At 36.5% G+C, this 20,851-nt stretch overlaps 2 protein-coding genes and 1 long non-coding RNA gene across 7 annotated transcripts; 2 read left to right on the top strand and 1 right to left on the bottom strand.

The window, feature by feature from the left end:
• The first annotated feature begins 6,701 nt into the window (after positions 1–6,701).
• Positions 6,702–12,220, top strand: LOC137717397 (aminopeptidase M1-like). Of its 2 annotated transcripts, XM_088698796.1 has the most exons (20): positions 6,702–7,107; positions 7,339–7,383; positions 7,474–7,619; positions 7,729–7,831; positions 8,075–8,264; positions 8,350–8,443; positions 8,608–8,761; positions 8,880–8,984; positions 9,070–9,186; positions 9,403–9,516; positions 9,630–9,812; positions 9,979–10,291; positions 10,373–10,494; positions 10,572–10,669; positions 10,842–11,019; positions 11,111–11,225; positions 11,308–11,375; positions 11,491–11,565; positions 11,687–11,764; positions 11,873–12,220. In XM_088698796.1, exons 1-20 carry the CDS (start codon positions 6,892–6,894, stop codon positions 12,056–12,058), a joined length of 2,700 nt encoding a protein of 899 aa, XP_088554922.1. In that variant the 5' UTR covers positions 6,702–6,891; the 3' UTR covers positions 12,059–12,220. The 2 variants fall into 2 exon arrangements, with proteins under 2 accessions (XP_088554922.1, XP_088554923.1); XM_088698797.1 differs by lacking the exon at positions 7,339–7,383 and having other exon boundaries at positions 6,755–7,107.
• A 182-nt stretch (positions 12,221–12,402) lies between these two features.
• Positions 12,403–14,028, top strand: LOC148695274 (uncharacterized). The gene is made up of 2 exons (XR_015965474.1): positions 12,403–12,621; positions 12,725–14,028. It is a non-coding gene; the product is annotated as an uncharacterized LOC148695274 (long non-coding RNA).
• A 391-nt stretch (positions 14,029–14,419) lies between these two features.
• LOC137717898 (protein phosphatase 2C 50) lies at positions 14,420–18,084 on the bottom strand. 4 transcript variants are annotated; one of them, XM_088698799.1, is made up of 5 exons: positions 17,897–18,084; positions 16,063–16,816; positions 15,628–15,945; positions 15,407–15,512; positions 14,420–15,166 (listed from the first exon to the last, which is right to left on the bottom strand). In XM_088698799.1, exons 1-5 carry the CDS (start codon positions 18,082–18,084, stop codon positions 14,829–14,831), a joined length of 1,704 nt encoding a protein of 567 aa, XP_088554925.1. In that variant the 3' UTR covers positions 14,420–14,828. The 4 variants fall into 4 exon arrangements, with proteins under 4 accessions (XP_088554925.1, XP_068313502.2, XP_068313501.2 ...); XM_068457401.2 differs by having other exon boundaries at positions 16,063–17,327; positions 17,846–18,041; XM_068457400.2 differs by having other exon boundaries at positions 16,063–17,349; positions 17,846–18,038.
• Between the last annotated feature and the right edge of the window lie 2,767 nt (positions 18,085–20,851).

A 20,851-nucleotide genomic window follows, 5' to 3' on the forward strand; every position in this document is an offset into this window, starting at 1 on the left:
GTATTCGTTGATTTGTGACACTAACGGCCTAATGGCTTGGAATAACTTCATAAGCAAAGGGCTATTGGTTCCGATGGAGTTAAAAAACAAAAAAAATCCCAAACAATGTTCTTAAATCTATATTTCAAAAGTGATTAGTTGAAAATGAGCATTTCGGTAAGTTCGCTATGAAGAGAATCTTAAATTGATGGAGACACAAGTTAGTGAAAGGCAACAAAATTTACGTAAATAATATTTAATTTTCGAAGAGAATCTAGTTTTACGATTGAATGTGCCTCAACATAGCCTTGGTTTTCGGTGTTAACCAGTTTCCAATGCAAAAATTCAAAATAAAATTACAGTCCATATGAAATTCCAACTCATGAGGATTGAGAAGTATGCATGAAGTGATTTTAGTGCGTGTCCAACTACAGCCAGCCACCAATTGCGCGAAGGCGGGCATCGTCCCAATTGGTTTAGATAAAAAAGTTCTTTAGGTTTTACTTTGTCGTTTTTCGATTGTTTAAAACCTGAATTATAAGAGATTTTGCACCAAAAAATATACTTTGTAGAATATAAAGACGATAATTTGATGTTGCAAGGGAAAGAAAACAAAAATAAGGCAAAAACCAATATCAAAATAAATTTGAAGAAGGGGAGGATCCGTATTATGCTACCAAAGAAATGATTAAATAGGTCTATGAAAAGATTTATTAAGAACTTGCCCTTGTATTAAGAGGTTTTTTTTTTTTTTTTTTGAAAAAATCTCTACGGTACGATGAGAATTTTGTTGATATTGAAAAAAAAAAAGTACATCTAATCAGAGGTATAAACGTAATCTCTCATAATACAACAAAAAAAGAAGGGAGGACAATTCTCCTTTGCTTAAGAACTTTGCTTGCGAAAAGATTAAAGTATAGTTTTAAGAAGCTTACTTAGGAATTCCTCCTTTATATTCCATGGGAACCAATTGTCCTTCGCTTATGAAATTATTCCAAGCGATTAGGCACAATTTTTACTCTATTAGTGTATCTAATTCGAATGTGACAGACCTAACTTACCTACAGTGTTTACTAGGTTTTCCCGATTCCCTTTGTGTGTGCGTTGCGAGTCACTTGAACATGGGATTTGGATGAGGAACTTGGAAAACCCAAATGCTACACACATGCTATATCTTCCTTATTATGCAATAGCTTCCGAAAAATTTCATGTTTCATCGCCACATATTTTCCTGAATTATACTTGTCAGTATCTTGTTAAGAAAGTTAGGGTTATATTATAAAATCAATTAGCAATATGAAAAGTTGAAGCTCGATGTGGGAATGACACTCTTAACATGCTCCTTGCCTATGGTGAATTGATATAGGATTGATATTCTTAACACGTCCCTCATGTGTGCAAATTTATAAACCTAACATATGGACAACGTAAATCGTGGTGTGACATGGAGTAGGTGTGGTTGTTAGCACGCGGGACAAACTGCTCTGATACTATAAAGAAAATTAGAGTTTTACCATAAAACCAAATTGCAATATGAGGAGTACCTCACTTGCTTATAAGTACATGCAAGCATGGTTCTAAAAGACACTAGGCGCTAGTCGGGCGACAGACTGAGACTTAGCGCCTAGGTGGCTAGATAGGATCTAGGCAGGGGCCTAAGCTGATTTAAGTAAATCCATTATATATCGTATAAATAAGTGTTTGCTCATACTTAAAATTTATTAAAAAAATAAAATGCAAAATGAAAGTTATATATTTTTTGTCTAAGTGAGTCGCAATCTAGGCTCGTACCTAGACAGGTCTGGATGAGTTAGGCGGGTGCCTAGACGAGCGCCTAAGTAGGTTTAGGCGCCTTTTGTTAATTTTCAAATGCCTAGGGATTAATCTAGTCGGTGGTCAACCGCCTAATGCCTAAGCGACACTAGGCAAGAATTTTTAGAATAGTGATGCAAGGTCCCTCCTTTCCTTGATGCGAGATTGATAACACGCCTCCTCATGTGTATCTAATTTTCAAGCTTTGGGATTGATAGAACACCATATTCATTTTGACAAGATCTTATATAGATGCTTTTGATTGCATAGAGTTGACGCTTTGAGAAATACATTAACATATTTAAAATATATTAAATTATTTTTTTATTTAAGCAGGAAGATGAAGATGGGGGAGAAGAGAGAGAGGGGGGGGGGGCAAGGGACGAAGTGAGGTTTTTTTTTTTTTTTAAACTTTTGTTTTAATATTTAAAATATATTAAATAATTTTTTTTAGTTTTTAATAATTTTTTATTAATTTTTTTAATAGAAAGTGGGCCCTTAATCAAGCCACGTCAGCATTTAACTGAGAAATTAATGCCAAACTAACAGAAGGTATAACATTGGTACAAATTCGTAAGATAAGGTTAACATTGTTAATTTTAAAAGATGAAGTATGAAAATGTCGTGACACCAATAGTTGAGGTAGTTTTTTGTACTTTACCCTAACATATTTATACTAGGTTTTTTATTTAAACAAAAATTATTATTATTAAGGGGATGGGAGAGAGTTCAAAACCATTACATTAATATAAGAGATAAGGCCTCGTTTGGCAGCTCGGACTGTACTGACTATTTCTGTCGGATAGGATAAATAGCCACCGGATAGTACTGACTAAATTAGTCGGGTGTTTGGTGCAGTGTCGGACTAGCGATCGTATTATTTATACTGTGTTTGATATTATACTAGATAGGAGGCATCAAACTTTAAAAAAAAAAAAAATTTTAAATGAAATCATTTTTTTGTTCCCAGGTCTCTCCGCACCCCCCAAACACCCTCCCTCTCTCTCCCTTCTTCTTCCCCGACGATAGAAGAATCCCAAATAATTGTTCCCCAGCTCTCTCCGCCACACCCCCCAAACTCCCTCCCTTTCTCTCCCATATTCTTCTTCCCCGACTAAATAATCCGGACATTTTGGTTGGTTTTATTAAGCGGGTGTATACCGTATTATCCTATCCGACCGGTTAAATTAATCCGGTGCTTATTTAGTACGAGTGAACGCCAAACACCCGGGTCCGTATAACTAATCATATCCGATCCTTTATCCGATGTGCCAAACAGGGCCTAAGAGATAAGAGTGTTTTGAACCTCGAGCATATGAATAGAAACCCAAAACTATATCGACTAGGATGTTAAACCACATGCATGTGGCAATCAAACTAGTTTGTTGAATGCATCACACATAGTGTAAATAAATATAGCATCACATGCATCCTCACCACCAACATAATCAGTTTCATGACAAAATAATAATAATTTTTGCCCAAAAAAAAAAAATGTAATATGTTAGACTTGGGACTTAAGCCTCACCTGGGTGAGCATTTAAAGTTAAGTCACGCATAAATTCTTTGCTTATATGTTAATCCAACAACAAATTTAATAAATGGACGGCTCTGATCAAGTTTGTACTCCAAAGCTAAGCAAGAGGAAAAAGAAGTTTGATGAAAAACTGCAAAGAGAAGTCTTAAATAAATGCAACTATGGTGAACATGATATGTCATAATCTCTTCGATCCCTTCATTTCAGTGCCAGAATAAAGGGAGATTTGGTAAAAGGGTGAAAGAGATTATTTTGCGTATAAAAAGCAAAGGGAGTGGAAAAGCTGGAGCATGGAGTAACACTTTGGAAAAGCCCGATTCTCTTTGTGTTCGAGCTTTCATTTTTCGTTCCTTCAGGTACCGTTTGGTACGTGGGACGGGACGGAACAGAGTGGGACAAGGCGTTCCGTCCCACGTTTGGTGCGCCTAAAACGAGTGGAACGAGCTGTTCCACGGGACAAGTTTTGGGTGAATTTTCGTTCCACCTCACCCCCCTGGAACGACTCGTTCCACATCCGTGGAACACAAAATTATAACCTCTCCGTCTCCTTCTTCTTCCTCCTTGTTTCCATCCGAGGGCATCTTTGCTCCCGCTCCGTTCCATTCCGTCCTGTCCCGTCCCGTCCCGTCCCATTCCGTTCCGTTCTGTCCCGTCTGCATACCAAACGATACCTCAAGTACCTCCACCAATGTCTAATCTAATCGTGAGATGTTGATTATTTTAAATACATTTAAATATTATAGTCAATTAGCAAACGAGAAATGATAAGGGGGATTCTCTCAAAAGTTCTCTCAAAAGTGATACTCTTCATAGACTATATCACCTCGTAATTAACGTCAATTTTTTATCAACATTATAAAACATTGTGTAAAAAATAAATTGACAAAAAATATATAAAGAATCATACTTTTGAGATAGCCTTTTGCATTTCTCGCAAAATATAATCCACCCTAAATTAACTTCGGATCATATCGTAATAGAAAAAGAAAAAAGTGTGTGAACCGAAACGTGTAAAAACCATTGTTCTAAAAATCCCCACCTAGGTCCCGTTTAGGCGTTAGGCGGTTAGCCACCGCCCTGATTAATGATCAAGCATTGTTATAAAAATCGAACTACGTTTGGTTTGGTTTTTTTTTTTCTTTTTTCCTTCTTCTTCTTCATGTTCTTCTTTCTAGGTTGCGTTTTCTTTTTCTTTTCTTTTTTCTTCTTCTTCTTCTTCGGGTTTGGGGGGGGGGGGGAGGTTGATGGGTTTTCAAATTATTATTATTTTTTGTTTTTTTTGGTTGAAGATTAAGCAGGAAGATGAAGATGGGGGAGGAGAGAGAGAGAGGGTTCTTCTTTCTGGGTTGCGTTTGGGTTGATGGGTTTTCAATTTTTTTTTCTTTTTTTTTTGGTTGAAGATTAAGCAGGAAGATGAAGATGGGGGAGAAGAGAGAGAGAGAAAGAGAGGATTCTTCTTTCTAGTTTACGTTTGGGTTGATGGGTTTTCAAATTTTTTTTTTTTGGTTGAAGATTAAGCAGGAAGATGAAGATGAAGATGGAGGAGGAGAGAGAGAGGGGGGGAAGGTACGAAGTGAGGGTTTTTTTTTTTTTTTTTTTAACTTTTGTTTTAATATTTAAAATATATTAAATAATTTTTTTTAGTTTTTAATAATATTTTATTAATTTTTTTAACAGAAAGTGGGCCCTGAATCAAGCCACATCAGCATTTAACTGATAAATTAACGCCAAGCTAACGGAAGGTATAACATGAGCACAAATTCGTAAGATGAGGTATGACATTATCAATTTTAAAAGATGAGGTATGAAAGTGTTGTGACACCAATAGTTGAGGTAATTTTTTGTACTTTACCCTAACATATTTATACTAGGTTTTTTATTTAAACAAAAAATATTATTATTAAGAGGAGGGGAGAGAGTTCAAAACTATTACATTAATATAAGAGATAAGAGATAAGAGTGTTTCGAACCTTGAGCATATGAGTAGAAACCCAAAACTATATCAACTAGGATGTTAAGCCACATGCATGTGGCAATCAAACTAGTTTGCTGAATGCATTACACATACTGTAAATAAATATAGCATCACATGCATCCTCACCACCAACATAATCAGTTTCATGACAAAATAATAATAATTTTTTGCCAAAAAAAAAAATGTAATATGTTAGACTTGGGACTTAAGCCTCACCTGGGTGAGCATTTAAAGTTAAGTCACGCATAAATTCTTTGCTTATATGTAAATCCAACAACAAATTTAAGAAATGGACGGCTCTGATCAAGTTTGTACTCCAAAGCTAAGCAAGAGTAAAAAGAAGTTTGATGAAAAACTGCAAAGAGAAGTCTTAAATAAATGCAACTATGGTGAACATGATATGTCATATTCTCTTCGATCTCTTCCTTTTAAGTGCCAGAATAAAGGGAGATTTGTTAAAAGGGTGAAACAGATTATTTTGCGTATAAAAATCAAAGGGAGTGGAAAAGCTGGAGCATGGAGTAACACTTTGGAAAAGCCCGATTCTCTTTGATTTTGAGCTTTCATTTTTCGTTCCTTCAAATACCTCTCCACCAATCTATACTTTAATCTTGAGATGTTGATTGTATTAAATATATTTAAATATTATAATCAATTAGCAAACGATAAATGATAAGAAGATTCTCTTAAAAGTAATACTTTCCATAGACTATGTCACCTCGTAATTAACGTCAAATTTTTATCAACATTATAAAACATTGTGTAAAAAATAAATTGACAAAAAATATATAAAGAATCATGCTTTTGAGATAGCCTTTCGCATTTCTCGCAAAATATAATCCACCCTAAATTAACTGCGGATCATATCGTAATAGAAAAAGAAAAAAGTGTGTGGACCGAAACGTGTAAAAACCATTGTTCTAAAAATCCCCACCTAGGCTCCGTTTAGGCGTTAGACGGTTGGCCACCGCTCCAATTAATGATCAAGCATTTGAAAATTTAGAAAGCGCGCCTAGACCTTTTGAGGCACTCGTCTAGACCGTCCAAAGACACCAAGACACCCGCATAGATTGTGACTCACTTAGACATAAAATAGATAACTATCATTTTGCATTATTTTTTTTTTTAATAAATTGTACGAAACTTGTTAAATACTAAAACGAACACAAGTTATATATATGTTCCTCATGTTTTCATTATGTTTCAATACTTCATAATATATATATATATATATGTAATTCTATTTTGTAATTCATGATGATTATATATATTTTAAGTATAAAGAGATACATACTTACATGAAATATAATAAATTTATTTAAATCCGTCTAATCCGCCTAGACGCCCACTAGGCCCCGCCTAGCCGTCTAGGTGCCCGCTAGGCCTACTCCACTGCCCGACCAGCACTTAGCGGCTTTTAAAACTTTGGTAAAAATAAAATAAAAAGTCGTAAAATTTTCTCAGAAAAGATTCGTACGTTGCAAGTTATAAAATCGTAACAACTGATGAGTCCCGCTCACACACTTTCGAAATCTGAACTCGAAAAACTCTCTCGCAGCTCGCAAGTATCACCGTCGTAGTGGCTGCTATGGAGCAGTTCAAAGGCCAGCCCCGGCTTCCGAAATTCGCCGTCCCGAAACGGTACGATGTAAAGCTGAAGCCGGACCTCGCCGCCTGCAAATTCGGCGGCTCCGTCGACATCGACCTAGATGTCGTCGCCGATACCAAATTCATCGTCCTCAACGCCGCCGAGCTCTCCGTCAATGCGGGCTCCGTCTCTTTCACTCACGGAGGCTCGTCCAAGGTAATCGATGCGCTTTGCTTTTCAAATTTGTGGAACTGAGAAAAAAATGAAAATAGAAATGAGATTGAGGTGTTTGGCTGATGAAAATTCATTGTTTTTAGGTTGATTTTTTAATTAATACTTGATTAGTAAAACTAAGTTCAATTAATAAATCGTTGATTAGTTTTAATTTTGGTTTAATCACTGCTCTGTTAATGATTTGTGAGCAAGTGAATGGATTGGAATTGATAGGATGTTTGTGTCGACCTTGCTGCCTTCTGTTGCTGCACGGATAAGGTAGGAAATGGAAAGATTATTTGGAATTCATTTCGTGCGTTGTTTGCCTACTTGTGTCTTGACTGAATGAGTAAATGAATGTTTGAGCAGGTTTTCAAGCCTTCGAAGACCGAGACGTTCGAAGAGGATGGAATTTTGGTTTTGGAATTTGGCGAGACGCTTCCGATTGGGACTGGAGTTTTGGTTATTGAATTTGAAGGAATTTTGAATGACAAGATGAAGGGTTTCTACAGAAGGTAGTTTTTGAATGCAGGAACTTTTGCGCAGTCTATCTTCGATTGTTCGTTCAGTATTATCATGTCCTAATGGTATAGATATGTCTAAGATTTGATTTGTTTCGTGCAGTACATATGACCACAACGGTGAGAAGAAAAATATGGCAGTTACACAATTTGAGCCCGTTGATGCCAGGCGGTGCTTTCCGTGCTGGGATGAACCTGCTTGCAAGGTTATCCTCTCTCCCTCTCTCTCTCACACAGTTGAGTTAAGATGTTGATTTTCATCAGTGTCAAGTGATATTGTTTACACCATTCTGTATATACATTGTTATAAATGCATTTTTGCATTTTTGAGACTAGGAAAAAAGTTATCTGTTGTTTATGATGGTAGTATAGATGAGAAATCAATCTTCCCATTCTGGTTAAATTGTTCAAATCTAGAATTTATGACTTACTGGCTATTTGGTTGGCAGGCTACGTTCAAGATTACCCTTGATGGTGTTCCGTCTGAGCTAGTAGCCCTTTCCAACATGCCGATTCAAGAAGAAAAAGTGAATGGACATCTGAAGACAGTTTCATATGCAGAAACACCAATTATGTCTACATATTTGGTGGCCGTTGTTGTCGGATTGTTTGATTACGTTGAAGATCATACTTCTGACGGTAAAGTCCTACACAATATCTCTCGTTTCATCTGTATGTCAGTGCAACCTTTTTCTTGATGATGTCACATTTGATGTCATTACAGGGGTCAAAGTGCGGGTATATTGTCAAGTCGGTAAGGCAGACCAAGGGAAGTTTGCTTTGCACGTTGCTGTCAAGACACTTGAATTGTACAAAGAGTATGTGTCAAAGTTACCAATCATTCATATCCAAGTTGGCAATTGCTCTTGATGCATGTTATCAACTAAAAGTAGCAGTTTCTCTAGATTTTTTTTTTTCCTTTTCGTACTTATGCTGCATTACATTCCATTCAATATGAACTTATTGATGATAAGTTCTGCAGTTACTTTGCCGTGCCATACCTGTTGCCCAAATTGGATATGATTGCAATACCTGATTTTTCTTCTGGTGCCATGGAGAATTATGGTTTAGTTACATACCGAGAAACAGCTTTGCTTTTTGATGAAACACATTCTGCGGCTGCCAACAAGCAAAGGGTAAAATGCGAATCCTGAATGTTACTGCTTTCAGAATTTATCTTGGTTAATATGGTAGGGGAGTATAGTCTTTGCACCCAACGATACGTTTAATCACTCTATTTGGTTTTGGTATAAGGTTGCGACTGTCGTGGCACATGAATTGGCACACCAGTGGTTTGGCAATCTTGTAACTATGGAATGGTGGACGCATTTATGGCTGAATGAGGGATTTGCAACATGGGTATCACTTCATATCATCGCTATAATTGTTAGTTATTAGTTTCCATGCTTTTGTACTTAAAAAGTAAGTATTTTAATGTCATTAGGTGAGCTATTTAGCTACTGATAGCTTGTTCCCAGAGTGGAAAATATGGACTCAGTTTCTTGATGAACTCACTGCTGGTCTTAAGCTGGATGGGCTTGAAGAATCTCACCCCATTGAGGTACTTATTTGTGAACCTGGTTTTTCACGGGTTTCATTTTAATTTTTATTTCCTGAAGTTTCCTGTTTCCTAGCATCGAATCTTGATCATCTGCATAGAAGGCTTTAAATAGTAATATTCACCACTATAGTTTTCAAGGTGTTATTAATTGGAGAGTATTAATGTATATATGTCTCTCTGGTATATTATGGTTTAATCTTTTTTCTTTTTGGCCAGGTGGAGATCAATCATGCTGCTGAGGTTGATGAAATATTCGATGCAATAAGCTATAAAAAAGGTGCTTCTGTTATTCGGATGCTACAAAGTTATCTAGGTGCTGAAGTCTTCCAGGTATGTTCTTTGATTTGTAAGCTAGTGTGCTTGAAGGTTGAAGGAACTATCTTATTTTCTAGGATATAAAAAAGTTACAGAGTTAATTGCATGCTACTTTTTAATACATCCAGAGGTCACTTGCTTCATATATCAAAAAGCATGCTTACTCAAATGCAAAGACAGAAGATTTGTGGGCTGCCCTTGAGGAGGGATCTGGTGAACCTGTAAACAAGCTAATGAATTCATGGACACAGCAAAAAGGTTACCCAGTTATTTCTGTCAAAGTCAAAGATCAGAAATTGGAGTTTGATCAGGTATCCTTATGTTTGCTTCTTTCAAAGTTGTTTGATTATCAAAGGAACTTCTGAAAGAACCTCTTGAGCTCTAATGCATGTATAAGCTGTTAAGTCATTAGTTTAGGTTTTAATCCATGGTACAAGGACACGAAAAAAATCTAATAAGTAAATTAATGTATGGCAGACACAATTCTACTCAAGCGGTTCCCAAGGCGATGGGCAATGGATTGTGCCGATCACATTATCCTGTGGCTCGTACGATGTGCGCAAGAATTTCCTACTACAAGCAAAGTCTGAAACTCTTGACATAAAGGAATTTCTGGGTTGCTCAGTAGGAAAGGCTGGATGCACAAGCAACAAAGACAATGCATTATTCAGTTGGATAAAAGTCAATGTGGACCAGACTGGTTTTTACAGAGTGAAATATGAGGATGAACTTGCAGCTGCACTTAGAAACGCTATCGAAAAAAAACAATTGTCTGAAACTGACAGATTTGGTAATCATCATTTCGTACATTTGCTTGTTTAACTCTTTGATGGTGAAAGCTTTCATCAAATTTTTATTTTTCCTTTCACAGGCATTTTGGATGATTCATTTGCCCTGTCAATGTCTCGCAAGCAGTCTTTTGCTTCATTGCTTACCTTGTTGAGCGCTTACAGAGAGGACCTTGACTATATCGTTCTGTCAAATTTGATTACTGTAATGATCTTCCCTGCATTGTGTTTATGTCACTGCATCTATAGCCTTGGCCTAATTCCGGTCCTCACTTTTCACAGATAAGTTATTATCTGGCAAGAATTGCAGCCGATGCTGTACCCGGACTACTGGGTGACATTAAACAATTCTTTATTGGACTTTTCCAGTATTCCGCAGAGTAAGCTTGTTCTTTTCTTAACAACTCAAATACCTACGTAGATAATCTGTCATGATCCACAAGATTTGCTTCTATCTTGTTCTCTTGTAAACATGAATTTCCTGAAAGTTCGATGTCTACATCTTTAATTTTTTTTTTAAAGTTTATCATTTATGGTGGAATTTCTTTACAGGAGGCTTGGTTGGCAGCCTAAACCCGGCGAAAGCCATTTAGATGCAATGTTGAGAGGAGATGTTTTGAATGCGCTTGCTGTTTTTGGTCATGACCAGACATTAGATGAAGCAAGTAGGCGTTTTCATGCCTTTTTAGAAGACAGAAACACGCCCCTCCTTCCCCCTGACATTAGAAAGGTTGCTTCGATGCAAATCGTTAATTAAATTACACATACGTAATTAACCTTTTAAGTTCATCGTTGATGCTAATTATGGACTACTGTTGCAGGCAGCATATGTGGCTGTAATGCAAAGAACAAGCGTATCTGACCGATCAGGCTACGAATCTCTTATTAGAGTCTACAGAGAGAGTGATCTAAGCCAGGAGAAAACCCGCATTCTAGGTAAATATAAGTAAATAGGAAAATAATGCTGAACGTAGAGGCTGTTAGATTGTAGCACTAATCGATGTGTCTGTGCCTGTAGGTTCTTTAGCATCTTGTCCCGATCCCAATATTACACTGGAGGTTCTCAACTTTATATTGACTCATGAGGTATTTCAGATTTTCTTTCTCTTAATTGGAGGTTGAAGTTTTACTTATTACTATTAGTAATAATTTTGAGAATTCAAAGCTTGATGATATATGACTTCAATGCCCGTCTACGCAGGTTCGCAGTCAGGATGCTGTCTTTGGGCTTGCTGTTAGTAATGAAGGTCGGGAAACAGCTTGGAAGTGGATGAAGGTACCTCTCTTACCAATTTACGACATACTACGAAATGTTCCCACTTTCATGGATTTTATCTTTCTTTTTCCCACATCCGTTACTATGATTCATTTTTTCATTTGGATTGCCCGAAACACAGGATAACTGGGAGCACATCTCAGAGACCTGGGGGTCTGGATTTCTAATCACTCGCTTTGTCAGTTCAGTTGTTTCACCGGTTCGTTCTTTCTTTCACTATAAACTTTCCTTCTTATCCTCGAGGCCTTTTTGTTGTGCAACTTAGATTTCTAATGCCTTATCATTTTCTTTCTACCTTCCCCTGCAGTTTGCTTCGTTTGACAAGGTTAAGGAAGTAGATGAGTTCTTCAAAGCCCGTCCCAACGTGGCAATAACTAGAACCTTGAAGCAGAGCATTGAGCAGGTGCAAATCAACGCCAAGTGGGTTCAGAGTGTTCAGAGCGAGAAAGACCTTGCCGATGTCGTGACGGAGTTGGCTGCTGCTGTTTTCTAACGAGAAGATCATCTCTGGGAATGTATTTCCAAGCTTATGTAACTTAAATTTGCCAAAACAAAGAATAAAGAGACATAATGTAAATACTATAAGTACCTAGTTTGCCTTCAATATGACTTGCTCTCATGAAAAATGCATCCAGTACTTGGAGAGATTTTTCAATGCACGGGTACATGTTCTGGTATACTAAGTGTTATAAGTTGTTGGATACTTTAAAAAAAAAAAAAATTTATAACCACTTTTATTGTGACATTTAGTGTACCATGTCGTCTTCACTTAAAAACTTCTCCATTACTTGAATCTCATTTTACCTATTATAAGATGGGGGGTTGATAACACCATGTAATGCTGTTACGGTCACATCAAGTTACCCCGCTTGATTGGACAGGGCACATCAGAAACGCAGGAACCACCAAAATTGCAGTTCCCTTTCCACTTGCAGACCAACACATGAGTGATTCTATCAACCTTAAGGAGTACGGAGATTAGAGGAGCTTCAACTCACAGATTATACGCCTCTGTATGCTTCCCTCAACGCATACGAACACCACGAAGCATAGGGTGTAATATTCTCTCTTCTCTTTTTTTTCCCTTCCCTTCCTCCTCTCCTAATTGAACGATCACGGTTAAGTCATGTTAACATTTTATATTAATTTTTTTTTATAGCAAGAGAAAGACAAAATAAGAAAATGTGAGAGGAAGGAATGGAAGGGGATAGAAAGAGGATGGGAGAGAATCCTAGTCCCGAAGCATAGACATGAGGTATTGACATCCTTGGTTTTCAATTTTACAAATTGGAAGACAAATGGTGTTGGATTTTGAAGTTTATTTTGCCATAGTATACTGGTGTTATTCTGATCATAAATGAAGACTTCTTGACTGATAAATGTGGATGGGTTAATTGGTATCTTGTGGGAAAATTTGTGAAAAAAAGATTGTTATGCATTGGAACTGTTTGAGAAAATGTCCGAGAGAGGGAGTGAAGACCAAATGGAAATATCCGACCAGAGAGACCTCTATAATTTCGAGAACACTAATTGTATCTGGAGTTCCTGTAGCTGCATAATTGTTGTTGAGCTTTTAGCAAGTCAATTTCAAGGTATCTCTGCTACTTTTCACCAATATGCTACAAGTGGACCACAAGTTGGGGATGAGCTTTTCCAATTGAAAAATGTGGAGTTCGATCATATCAAGGGAATTGAGAATTTGGGGGTCAGATGGATAGCACATTAGCACTACCAACTGCTTCAATCTTAATTCTCTTGTTTGATGGAATGTCTAAGAGACATAATTACAACTGGAATTCTCGTAGCTGCTCATATGCTGTTTGGAATGCTCCTATGCTATGTGGAATGCACAAACTTATGCATCATTTGGTGTTGCAAATTCATGACCATGATTGGCACCCCATTGGTGATAAGAAGTCAATTAAAGCAGAAGTGAAAGTGTCTGTGGGAATTGGTCATGGAGGGTACACTACTCTTTGGTGGGTGCTGTGGAGGATGAAAGCTATAGGAATCACAACTTCTTTTGCAAAAGCACCAATGGAATTTGTTCATGGAGTTCAAAACTTGTGGACTTCACTGCCTCCTCCAAAAATTCGGTATGCAGCTCTTGTGATTGGTACCTCATTTACCATTGAAGGTGCTTCTCTTCTTGTTGCCATACAAGCTGTCAAGGAAGGTGCAGTGGCTGAGGGCATGAAGTTGACAGACTTTATATGGCGCGGACATGATCCCACATCTGTTTCAGTCTTGACGGAGGATGGCGCAGCTGTAACTGGTCTTGCTATTGCTGTGGCATCATTGGTTGCAGTGAATAGAACAGGAAATGCACTTTATTGGAAAATATTTTGAATTTGATGTACGGAATTTATTATTTTTCTTTGTTATTTGAAAATCTGTGTGGTTTTCAAATTTTCAATAGGTATAAATGAGAAAAGTTCAACAAACAAACCAAGATTCGTCAAATTTTTTATGGGGAGTGTATTTTTCTTTCTAAATATAGAAAGTTTAGAGTTTAGAATGAGAATTTTGAAGTGCCAATAACAATTCCCTTTTTTTTTCCTTTTTCTGATCCAGTTCAGTACCAAACACAGTATAAATAATACGGTCATTAGTTCGATACTGCATCAAACACCCAACTAATTTAGTCAGTACTATCCGGTGACTATTTATCATATCCAACAGAAACAATTAGTACAGTCCGAGCTGCCAAACAAGACCAATGTTATGGTTCTTTCTACTTACATTTTTGTTTAAGAGGTGATTGTCGCACCATCCTTTTCCTCTGCCCTCATTCTTCGCAAGTAAATTTAAGAAAAATCAACGATAAGACGATAAAAACAATGAGATGAGTGCAGAAGGAGAAAACGGCAGCGTGAAAATCCCTTTTTTGTTCATGCAAGATCATTACAAGTGGCAAGCAAATTCCAATTTAGTAATTTTATAAGCACTAAGATTGAAATAACAGATAAAGTAAATACCTCACTGAGCTTTTTCTTTTAACTCGGAGGCATAATGAATACAATTTAAAAGCATCACACCGCCACCACATTCCCATTTTCTTCCTTCTACAAAGCAGCTGCGATTTACACAGCCACAGCTCGGCACAGTGTACAGCGAATGTTCTACGGTACATGCAGACTGCGTGCGGTTCGGATCAAACAATGAAGCCCGAGCGAAAAACAAACGGGCAACACGATAAATCAGATCATACGAAGGTTTTTATATCATACAGCTACAGATCAAATGGGAGATGAAGGAACCGATCATGTTTTGCTTTTAAACTTCCTTTGAGCTTTCAAATCTACCACAATTACAGTAATGTTGTCCTTACTTCCTTTTTGAAGGGCACGGTTTGAAAGAAACTCCGCGGCTGCCTGGGCAGCGGGATCAATTCCTATGCCTCTTTCCTGCGGAAGTCCATCTGCGCCATTCTTCTTGTGCCAGAGGAGTATTCTTCTCCGAGCAAGGTCACACACTTCTTCGTTTGACATAACGTCCCATAAACCATCACTGGCTAAAATTAGGCATTCGTCGTCTTTTGTTCGGGGAATAAACATCACTTCTGGTTCTGGAATGATCCACGGTTTTAAATATCTATCGCCTGCAAACCCAAAACAAAAGTTGAAATTCAACTTTACTGTTGAACTGCTCAAGCTTTAGAGTAGGACATAGCTTTTCTATGTACTTTGGTCACCGAAACGTGTTTTTGCGTCTAAATGTACCATCATATTTGGACCTAGCATCAAATCTATTGTATATATAGCATTCGGTGAAGTACTACAAAGGTTTCTACGAGAACAGCACCCAGTTGAGAAATAAAAAACCATGGTGAAGCACATACCTATAGACCTTGACATAGCAAGAACTCCAAACACACGATGGCCATTCCATTGTATGACCTTGCCTCCAGCTGCTTCAATCCTTGCATATTCGTCTTCCCGATTTGGCTACAACCGATTTTTCCATACACGGTAATTTACGACAAAAACAACACATGCACATCAGTTTCCACAATCAGTAATAAACTATACGATACAAGACTTCAGTTAGCGAATGTCTTACTTTATGATCCACTGACAACGCCATGGGTTCTTTACCACGACACAGAACTGCTCTCGAATCTCCACAGTTTGCTACTATGATATGAGACGAGCAAATAAGGGCAACAACAGCAGTGGAACCAACAGTTTCTGGGGCGATGGGCTCAAGACCAGCCTTCCCTCCAATCTCAGTATCAACCTTAAGAAAACAATTCGTAAATGCATTTGTCCATTGTGCTTGGCAATTGTCTTTGATACTTACATGAACTAGGCCTTCCTTAACAGATTCTATCTCTTCAACCAAAGCCAAATGAACGCGATCACGACAATAGTTTGCAACCTAAACAAAATTAAAGCCGATTCCATGAAAATAAAATACCCGTAGAAAGACATTATGCGCATGTTATGCAGAAGGAAAAAGTTGCCCACGGAACACGTAAGGATTAGGAAATGATACCTGAGAGCCTCCATGACCATCATAGACTCCAAAGAAATGCACAGTTTGGTGTAAACACTTGCTCAAGCCATCAAGTATGCGGTCACCAATCAGCATTTGAATTGGAATCTTCAAAAATTGTGGTATAGCGGCAAGTGCATCTTCCATCTCTGGTCTTCTTCCAATCACGGATGTAAACCCCCAAAGTGGCACATAGTCTACCTCAAAAACACTGCGGCTGACTGTTTCTTTGGCCCCTGTTTCCACAGGTAATTGATCAACAACTGCAGATGGCTTTGGATCAGACCCATCGCCAATTTCTTCCTCAGGGTTCCCCGTCACAGCAAGGGGGTCACTTGTGATCTCTGTCTCAAAATTTGAATCACCTAAATCTGTAGCCTTATCGACAACATCAACACAGCAAATGCTCTGCTCCGTGTCTACAGAACTCAGAGTGCCTGCATCCGGACCAATCTCGTAGACGAGGAAGTCCTCTAAACACAAGCTACTTGACTCACTCGCCACCGAGACTGAACAAAAGCTATCAAAAACCTGATCGCCTTCCAATGATAAAGAATCATCGTCCTCACTCTCACGGCCTACCAAATCAGCAGAAGAAACCCAATTGCTTTTGTCTTGAGATATCATATCCAACAAAGGAGCTCCTCCTCCCTTGTCCTCTTTCGGTGCAGAAACTGCTCCGAAATTATCATTACCTGAGCAACTACAATTACAATCCTCTTCACCAGCTGCAACTGTCTCACTGGAACCCATGGTGACAGAACCAGATACAAACCCCGCCGTGTTTTTCATTAGCTTAAGTCTTGTGATATCGATATGGGCAGCTATGGTTGGGTTATCACAGACTGAGTTACCTACTCTAAATGGCAACGCAAACGCCGAAGACATATCCTCCATCAAAATCCTTATCTGGGCAATACAAAAAGTTACCCTTCAATCCCTCCAACATCACACAACCTGTCATTTCTCAATTAATCTAAGACTTTCTCCCTCTATTGAGAATGATTTCGGAATGTGAATGGTGGATTCTAACGGGCTATTTTCCATGCCTGAGGGCACCCGAATAAAGGCGAAAAGACGGTGCAAAATTCAGGAGATGTGAATGTATGGATGAGCTAAAAAGGGTGGTGGAAAATGAAATGGGTAATCAGATCTGGTCAACAACAATGGATCCACACTTCCATTTTTGGAAATTGAACTTTAATATTACTAAATTGACAGGTTTTGAGCCCTTTTCAACTTCTTCTCTTCACTCTTCTCATCAACTACAACCCAGAAAGATACAAGCTTTAAATGCACAAATGAAAAGAAAAAAACAGTAAAATTAGAAAGAAAAAAAAGTACAAAAATCAGATTAAATTTAGAACCAACCACTTATCAAAGCACAAGAAAGAAAAAGGAAAGAAAAGGAGGTCATGAGAAAGAAACCCAAAAAAGGCAAAGCCCCAAGAGTCACAGGAAAACCCAACCCTATCAAAGAAAGCAACTTTTTCCCATCAATATTAACTTAGACTTCCCTGGATCTGAGGCAACCTATCTCTGCCTCTTGTAATTCAACTCTCTCTCTCTCTTCTCCCCTCCCTCTCTCTCTACAAATAATTATGACAATTATTAAGCAGGAAAAGCAATAAGGTAAAAGAAGAAGAATCACTACCAAATATGTCAACTGTGTAGTCTTTCCTTCCCTCCCTCCTTTCCCTCCCTCTCTCTATACTTTATTTAAACAGCTGAAATACATGAAAAGGATCAAAGAAATCAAGAAAACAAGCTATGGGAAGCTTACCAATTAAAAAACCCAGCTCAAAGATGACTGCTTTAATATTAATAAATGTAGCTGGAGAGAGTTGAGACCTGCAAGCGCAAGAAAGGGAGTGGGGAAAGAAATATACCAGAAAAAGCAAAAATAATAAGAAATAATGGAGATAAAAAGGAGAAGAGAGAGACAGGGAAGTGTATTTGAAGAGTGAGAAAAAGGTGACACATGTCAAATCTTGAAGAGCATATTAAAGCATCTCCACCCATCCCATGATCCTTCCCATTTCATTCTCTAATCCTACACTATTATTTTTTTAATACAATGATAAATTTTATATTAAGAAGAAGAAAAGTTCAGTTAAATCACACAATAGACAATCTAATTTGTAATTAAATTCTCTATCTACGAGATTTAAACTTAAAATCTCTCACTTACAAGTGAAAAAAAATATCACCAGATCGTAGTACTAAGTAATTCTAATCCTAAATTATTATCAAAAGGAAAATGCTTCAAAGGATTTTTTTTTACTTTTTTTATTTTTATAAATCTGTAAATTTTTGTTAATAAGAGGGAGGATCTTTCTCTGGTATGTCTTATCTTGTGTGCGTGTGTTGTCCTAATTAAAAAATTTTGTTATAAATTTCTTTTTGTTTCCTCCAATGGTTTTATATGTTTTTACAAGGGGCAGAATCTCTTCATTAATGTTGGCGGATATCATGAGCATCAATGGTTATGAATTCCAACTAACTTACCATAATACATTCTTGGAAAAATTAGGTTGTCATCTCTCTGTTTTCTACTACATTGATTAAAATTTTATTCCTTTTCAATTTTTTATTAAGGTCTTAGGTTTTAATAAACGTCATTAATTATTTCAATGACAAAATATTTTTTTATTTCTAAATATATTCATTTAGTTTGTACCCATTTTTAATTTGCAATCCTTTTTTAATTTATACCAATCTTATTTTTAGTTTTAATTTGTACCCATATATATATATATATATATATATTTTTTTTTTTTTTTTTTTTTTTGTGCCCATATTTTTTAAACTTTTATTTATATTTGTACCCATTTTTTTAATTTTATTTGTACCCATTTTTTATTTTTCTAAATGTACCCTTGTTAATTATATGTATTCATTTTATATTTTAAAATATATCACTAGTTATTTTTCAAAAAATATGATAATAATTATGTGGATACATTATTTTAAGTATTTATTATATTTTAAAAATATTATTTGAATTTGTTTAAATTTCATAATTTGTGGGGCATTAAATGCATAAATGCATGAGTTAAATCTCTTAAATGATCCTAAGGACCCCAATCAAAATATTTAAACAAATAAGGTTTCAATCTAACAATTAGGCTGATTAAGGATCGGAACTAAAATGACCCTTTAATCTTTTATCTTGATAGATCGATAGTGTTTAATACTCATAGAGATCTTATAAAGTGTAGACAAAAATTGTAATAAGATGTTGGGCTTCTACTCATTTGTCGGTTTGAAACTCTTCATTCTTTAAATTACTATAATAGTTTCAAACTTTTCTCCCTCCTTTAATAATAATAAATTTCAAAAAAAAAGACTTAAAATTGTAGGTATTTGTATTGGTTGATAAAATGAATCACTCACTTGGTTTAAAATTTTGTTTTACCAACAAACTCCATCAATGGGGTGTTCATTCTTTTTTGACAAATCAAAATGGTTTGACCACTCTTGCTTATGAAACAATGCTAATTTGCTAAACCTAAAGGTGAAAGGGAAGGTGGGTTAGTTATTTTGTAAAACACTAAAAAGAAGCATATGAGAATTGCAGGGGGTTTGTAGTTTGAGTAATTGAGAGTATTTACGCAATGCATTTAAGAAAAGGCTTCTCATTTTCTAAATTCCAACATCGTTGATTTAACAAACAAACCAAAAAAGGAAGAGGAAAACCAAATTATCCTACGGTAGCCATAGTAAATCGCGATATGATCTCAATACCAACCTTGAGAAAATGTGCTCCAAATTTTAGGCCTAAATGCATGGTGGTTATATACAAATTTAAAATACATTGCGTGAATTACTGATAATGAAAATTCGAACTTAGAACCTCTTTTGAGATTTGCACTTGGTTCTTAAGGAAATGAGTTCGAGGTGAGAGATCACTTCCTTTCGTGTGTTTGGTTAATCCAAAATTGTGAAAAACTTTCACGTCTTATGAAAAGTGAAACCGTCCATCCAAACTTAGATTTAATTTTTATTTTCATTATATTTCCTTTCAACTTGCTAACTGTATTATTAGGTTGGGAGTAGGCTGACAATTTTGAGCTTAATTATTCAAAGTTTGTTGTATCTAGTTGACTCAAGCAAATAATTAGCTAAATAATTAACGGTCATTCAATCTCATATAGAGAGACTTAATATTCAACTAAGACGTTAAAATAATGGGAAATCCCAATTTATGTAAGTTGATTAAAAAAATGGGAAGCATTATTGACACTCCAAAAATCTCATTCTACACTTCTTAGACCATCTCCAATGGTTGGGCTAAAAGTCAAATATTTTAGCCCGGAAAATTTAGCTTTTAGCCCAGAAACAGCTTTTTTATTCCAACCGTTATAGCCTAAAATTTTAACCCGGAATTATTAAAGAATGAACTTAGGTTATTTTTTTTGTTAAATTAATTTTTTTTTTAAATAAATATGTAGACTATCGTAAATTAATTTTATGAACATTTTAATCTAAAAAAATTTAAATTCAGATAAATATTGGGTGGAGTCCACTCCGATTTCTGGGCTAAATTTTGGAGGAAATTTGGTTTTGGTTTAGCATTTAGCAATTAGCATTTAGCCCAAATTTTCCCCGTGAGTTGGAGTGGGTTTGGGGGAAAATTTTGGGAGGTAATTTAGCTTTTAGCCCACCATTGGAGTTGGTCTTAGAAGTGTAAATTTCTTTCCAAATATAGAAAATTTAGAGTGTAAAATGAGATTTTTAGAGTGCCAATAACAATTCCCAAAAAAAATATCGATTTGGAAAAGATTTC

This window comes from Pyrus communis, chromosome 8 (genome assembly GCF_041283825.1).
Source record: "Pyrus communis isolate YQ-2024b chromosome 8, ASM4128382v1, whole genome shotgun sequence".
Lineage (NCBI taxonomy): Eukaryota > Viridiplantae > Streptophyta > Magnoliopsida > Rosales > Rosaceae > Pyrus > Pyrus communis.

Bases quoted from the DNA above. Each gene is read 5' to 3' on its own strand.
- LOC137717397 (XM_088698796.1), top strand. From the start codon at position 6,892: ATGGAGCAGTTCAAAGGCCAGCCCCGGCTTCCGAAATTCGCCGTCCCG. The intron at 7,620-7,728 runs GTAGTTTTTGAA...TGTTTCGTGCAG, and splicing joins ATGAAGGGTTTCTACAGAAG to TACATATGACCACAACGGTG. The intron at 8,444-8,607 runs GTATGTGTCAAA...TAAGTTCTGCAG, and splicing joins ACACTTGAATTGTACAAAGA to TTACTTTGCCGTGCCATACC.
- LOC137717898 (XM_088698799.1), bottom strand. From the start codon at position 18,084: ATGGGTGGAGATGCTTTAATATGCTCTTCAAGATTTGACATGTGTCAC. The intron at 16,817-17,896 runs CTACATTTATTA...TGGTTCTGTCAC, and splicing joins CAGGTCTCAACTCTCTCCAG to CATGGGTTCCAGTGAGACAG. The intron at 15,513-15,627 runs GTAAGACATTCG...AATCGGTTGTAG, and splicing joins CGTTGTCAGTGGATCATAAA to CCAAATCGGGAAGACGAATA.